Source organism: Girardinichthys multiradiatus, chromosome 2, assembly GCF_021462225.1.
Source record: "Girardinichthys multiradiatus isolate DD_20200921_A chromosome 2, DD_fGirMul_XY1, whole genome shotgun sequence".
Classification (NCBI taxonomy): domain Eukaryota; kingdom Metazoa; phylum Chordata; class Actinopteri; order Cyprinodontiformes; family Goodeidae; genus Girardinichthys; species Girardinichthys multiradiatus.
Window position 1 is genome coordinate 21959808 of NC_061795.1, and position 6040 is coordinate 21965847.

At 40.8% G+C, this 6040-nt stretch overlaps 1 protein-coding gene across 1 annotated transcript in view; it reads right to left on the bottom strand.

Annotated features, from left to right (window-relative positions):
• Window positions 1-31: 31 nt before the first annotated feature.
• Window positions 32-6040, bottom strand: part of reln (reelin) — a 146943-nt gene continuing 140934 nt past the window's right edge. The window contains exon 65 of the mRNA XM_047392115.1: window positions 32-1393. Within this exon, the coding sequence (XP_047248071.1) occupies window positions 1297-1393 (97 nt within the window). The 3' untranslated portion in view covers window positions 32-1296. The remainder of the gene's footprint in view (window positions 1394-6040) is intronic.

Sequence of the window (6040 nt, forward strand, 5' to 3'; positions counted from 1 at the left end):
GAGGTAAAAGAAGATGACAGAACATGTTACGTTTGAGGTTTGACAGTTCTTTATTTCCCTTGTATAAGGCTGCTGGGTCTCCCCATAGTGGATATACATATATATATACAGGAGATTGCTATACTGGAGTTACACTGAGGGCAGAGGGTCCATATTACACAGACTTCCAAAAACAACACTAATAGAACCTCACCTCCAGGTATCAGAAATCAGCAGAGAGAGAGAGAGGGGGAGTGGAAGGAAAAAGGGGAGGAAACAGCACAAGAAAAGAAGAATGTTGCAGTCTGAGAGCCTGACTCGACTGTCTAATAACTTAACACTGGAAAGTAACATACAGATTTCACGCACAGTGCATCTTAAATAGGTTACGTGAAGAACCATTTACCATAAATATCTGTATTTTCGGAAACCAACATATATATAAAAAATGATTAAAAAATTATTGATCAGTCTTTAATTTTTTTTCCCATAATTTCTTTTTAGTTTTCGTGCAAATCATTTTCTTCTTTCTCTGGTTGTTGAGACTTTTTGCTCACACTTGATCCCAAAAAAATCTGAGAAGGAAAACAAAACCTAGCGTATCCCCCAGTCCCTCCCCTATAATATCATATGAATTAGTAGAAAACGAACAAAGAAACAGAACACCACTTATCAACTTATCACAAATTAACCCACAAACACACAGAACACCAAGAACACAGTACTCTATTTTTTTTTGTCTTTTTTTGTTTTTTTTAAGCTTCATCATAGTTATTCCTCATTATGGTCATTGTGTGTCCTTCTCCTGGCATACTGGTTTGGCAGCTTTGGAGTGGTCCTCCCTCTCCCTGGTTGGCTCAATGGAACTGGGAAGCTACTCTCCAAACAGCTGGTCAGTTCAACAGTGATATATTATCTTTGAATTTCACAGTGTGGTAGGAAAAGAAAGGAGAAGGTAATGTAAATGGCCTGAGGGAGGGGTACCGCATGTGGCAATAGCATTTAAAGGAATGACAGCAACAGTTACAAAAGAACTAGAAACCTGGACCATCTTTTCTGGAACACAAAAGTAAACCAAATGGTCGCTATAGTCCTTCATTTGTATGAGTATCATTCTCGCCGATCTGTTTGGTTGAGAAAGCCATGGTGATTCTGTGTAGGTGAATTGGCAGATATGGGTGCAGGGTGTCCAAGGCTGACTCGAATCCACCAGCAGATGGGTCAAAACGGGGTGATATGCTGTCAGGAGGATAGGAATGTGCGAGGCTGGGTGATGTGTGATTGGCTGCTCAGAGATCCCTTCTTGTCGGGGTTAATTCAGGCACGCTGCTGCAGTGCCCGCCGCTTGCGGCTGTAGTAGTGACGCATCCCGGTCTGTCTGGCAAAGTTCATCATGTAGTTTTGTTTACGCGTGCTGCAGGGAGACAAAGTCAGTAAAAAGAGAAGAGAGGGAGAGGGAAGGGTGTGAAGATTAGTGAGAGAGTGAAGCAGGTCACAACTTCCCATACTCACATTTAACATATCCAAGCATGCAAACACACAGATGGTGGAATGCAGCTTTAACATCCTCTCACCTCCAGGTTCATGCTATCATTTCAATCAACCATGACCTCAAACACTGAACAGCTGCATAGATCTCATGGCTCAGAGAATGGATTGTGCTGCTTTGGATTTCTCTACATTTTGCACCAATGGAAGGCAGCTACAAGGTGAAAATGACGACACAACTAACTACAACTGTTGTCAAGACAAGACAGTACACAAGGTCCACAAATATTCTAAGACAAATACAACAGCTTAACTGTGACACAAAGTGTTTGAGGTTAGAGTTAAAAAAAAAGTAAAAAAACAAAAACAGGAGTGCAGGGTCTTGAGCAGGAAAAGATTTTAAAACTATAGTAGCTTGCAAAGCTATTAAACGCCCTGAAGTTTTTCACAACTTGACACATTATAACCATAGACTTCAACATTTTATTGGGATTTTCAGTATTAGATCAACACAAAACATCACATAATAGTTAAGCTGATGAGGTGGGTAATCTCAGGAGCCAAGTGGATTATATTTCTGGAGGAGCTGCAACGATCCAGGGCTCAGGTGGGAGAATCTGATACCATGACTATGAGGTGTGTTCTCCACCAATCTGGCCTTAATGGATAAGTGGTCAGAAAAAAAGGCATTGCTGAAATAAAGCCATAAGAAGACAGACTTGCAGTTTGCTAAAAGCCATATGGGGGCAGCAAACATAACATGGTAAATGGACTGAACTTATATAGCGCTTTTCCAGTCATCCTGACCACTCAAAGCCCTTTATATTAGAGCCACATAACCCAATCACACTCACAAACGTGCGCACATTTATACACTGACACACAGATCGGCAGGCAACTTGAAGTAAAGTGCCTTGCCCAGGGGCATATTGACATGTAGCAGGAGATAGCTTGAATCGAAACCCACACGTTTCGAATTGCAAAATAACTACTTTCCCCACTGAGCCACAGTCGCCTCACGTAGGAGAAGGTGCTCTGGTCAGATGAGACCAAAACTGAACTTTGTAACCTGCATGCAAAACACTATGTGTGGCAGAAAAGTAAGACTGCACATTACACTAAACGCACCATCCCCACTGTGAAACATAGTGGCGGCAGCATCATGCTGTAGGGGTGAGCTCAGCCGTGACAAGGAACCTGGTCAGAGTTAATGAGAAGATGGAAGAAAACATCTCAGAGGTTTCTAAGGAACAGAGTTGCAGTAGAGTTTCATCTTCTATCAGGTCAATGACCCTAAACATGTTGCTATAGCTACCATGAACTGGGTTAGTTCAAAGCACTATATATTCATGAGTTATTATGGCAAGCCTTAACAACTGATGTGCACAGACATTCTCCAACTAATCTGACTGAACTTGAGCTATGTAGCAAATAAAAATGCAAAACGTTTTTTTAGTAAAACAGAAATAAACAAGGATCCATTTTTTTCACTCACCAATTTTGCACTATATTGTGTTAGTCTATCATATGAAACCCCAATAAAATACATTGAAATTTGTGGCTGTTAAGTAACAAAATCTGGCAAACTTCAAGCAGTAGTAATACTTTCGCAAGACGCTGGAAATCACAGAAAAAAAAGCTGCAAAAGATCACTCTTGCTTAGCCTGTTTATTGCCTCTTCCATCCAGCAGGGTGGTGCCAGTGAGCCAGGAGTACAGCCAGGGCAGGCAGGGGTCTCTGTGAAGCGGGTGGGTGGGCAAGGAAGGCAAAGGAAGGTGGGAGATGGTGTGTGCGTGTGCATGATGCTTGATGCTTGTGACAGTGGTAGTGTTAGAAATGGCTGGTGAACTGCATGTGTTAGGGGAGCAATGAAATCTGTGCATTTTTATGCATTTCTGACATCTAATCAGAAACCAAAGAGGTGTAAGGTGGAAACTCCTGGCCCAGATACAGGTTGTTGTTGTCATCAGACACACAAACAGCCATACTGGGGAAAAAGGTTGGAGAGTTGTTGCAATTGTTGATCTGTAAAGCCATGCAGGAAACTCAAAGCTGAAATGCGAGTTCATTTCAAAGCAATGATGTGAGATCTTTGGCTATAACTGAGGCTGGCATATAAATGTGAGGAGGTCACTGACTGCCCATATTTAAGCTGGATAGACATTCAGTGCTCATCAGCATTTAAAATAGCAGAGATATAGAATAACTGATTTGGAGCTGAGGCAGTGTCAACAACACAACAAACACATATAGTGATGGATTACATCACAGATATAAGCACTAGGGAGTAACGAAACATCTGGCTCATGAGACGAGAGCAGGTACGATATTATGTTCACGATAACTGGACAACATTTTAGCTATATTTCAGGGAAAACTAAGCATCTTAGTTTACTCCTGTTGCTACGAAGCAGACGCTATCTTTACCCTTGTTAGTGTCTAACGCTTAGCCAATTGCACTATTCTCCCATTGGTTACAAATCCTGATTCTCTCTGGCACTTTTTATTTTTTCTTTCCAAAAATTTCCACACAAACTGTTAAAAGGTGGTGAAGGCTTTATAAATGCTGTTGTAATTGACCTAACCTTCAAATCGACTCAGAAGTCTGAGCTCAGACTGGGAATGACACCTCTCAACTTTAGTGAGTTTCTTTAGTTGGTAAACAAACCCAATTTGCTAATTGCTTTGGTGATACTATCAGGCCAATAATTTATTTCTCTTCATTTTATGCATTCAAACTGAGGATTATATTAGAAAAAAGTGACAGCACATTACTACGGGTGCTTCTTGTTTATTATAATACAAACTGTTAGAAATGTTAATAAATAGTTTATACCCACAACTTTGACTATTATATTTGTGGCACCGATACTCGATGCTAAACTTAGGGATGCCCTGCTACCTCTGACTTTTCCAGTCACAATTCCGAATTCAGGGCTCGTTCTTGTTGCACTTCCAACTGGAAACAGAAAAGAAATGACTTTCTGGGTCAAATGCTGTATTTGATTTTTATGAGTGGTTGGAGTTCACATCTGTGAATAATATCAGAGCCAAGTTGAACATGTTCTAGTTGCAAGTCAGAGAACCTGTGTGATTTGATTTTGACTTTGGGGCTAGCTACTATTTCCAATACAAGTCAATAACTTAAAAACTTAGACGAACATATTGAAAAAAGAGGTTAAATAGTACTTTGTCTCAGGTTTGATGTGATAAATAGTGTATATCTGAAATTCTCAGTTTTGATTGGGTTGTAATACAGTTTATTTTATTATGTGAGGCAACCACATTGGATATTGAACTTGGGGCTTTTGATTTTCCTAGTCACAATTCCGATTCAACGAGGTGTGCTGGTTGAATTTCTAACTGGAAACCTGAGGATAAAGAGAACGCACCAACAGTGTAGTCCATTAGCCTGATGACACTGTCAATACAACAGGACAAATCAAGAACTACTTTAGTTCCTTTCTTCAAAATAAGATACAAGGTAAGAAACATGCAAGGTGGAAAATATGTATCAAACATAATGTTTCTGAATAAGCATACAGTGCTTTGCAAAAGTACTCGGCCCCCTTGAACTTTTCAACCTCTTGCCACATTTCAGGCTTCAAACATAAAGATATAAAATTCTAATTTTTTGTGAAGAATCAACAACAAGTGGGACACAATTGTGAAGTGGAATGAAATTTATTGGATGTGCCAAACTTTTTTAACAAATAAAAAACTGAAAAGTGGGGCGTGCAATATTATTCGGCCCCCTTGTGTTAATATTTTGTAGCGCCACCCTTTGCTGGAATTACAGCTGCAAGTCGCTTGGGTTTTGCACATCAGTTTTGCACATCGAGAGACGGAAATTCTTGCCCATTCTTCCTTGCCAAACAGCTCGAGCTCAGTGAGGTTGGATGGAGAGCGTTCGTGAACATCAGTCTTCAGCTCTTTCCACAGATTCTAAATTGGATTCAGGTCTGGACTTTGACTTGGCCATTCCAACACCTGGATACGTTTATTTGTGAACCATTCCAATGTAGATTTGGCTTTATGTTTTGGATCATTGTCTTGTTGGAAGATAAATCTCCGTCCCAGTCTCAGGTCTCTTGTAGACTCCAACAGGTTTTCTTCCAGAATGGTCCTGTATTTGGCCCCATCCATCTTCCCATCAATTTTGACCATCTTCCCTGCTGACAAATAGCAGGCCCAAACCATGATGCTGCCACCACCATGTTTGACAGTGGGGATGTTGTGTTCAGGGTGATGAGCTGTGTTGCTTTTACGCCAAACATATCATTTTGCATTGTGGCCAAACAGTTCGATTTTGGTTTCATCTGACCAGAGCACCTTCTTCCACATGTTTGGTGTGTCTCCCAGGTGGCTTGTGGCAAACTTTAAACGAGACTTTTTATGGATATCTTTGAGAAATGGCTTTCTTCTTGCCACTCTTCCATAAAGGCCAGATTTGTGCAGTGTACGACTGATTGTTGTCCTATGGACAGACTCTCCCACCTCAGCTGTAGATCTCTGCAGTTCATCCAGAGTGATCATGGGCCTCTTGGCTGCATCTTCTCCTTGTTCAAGATGA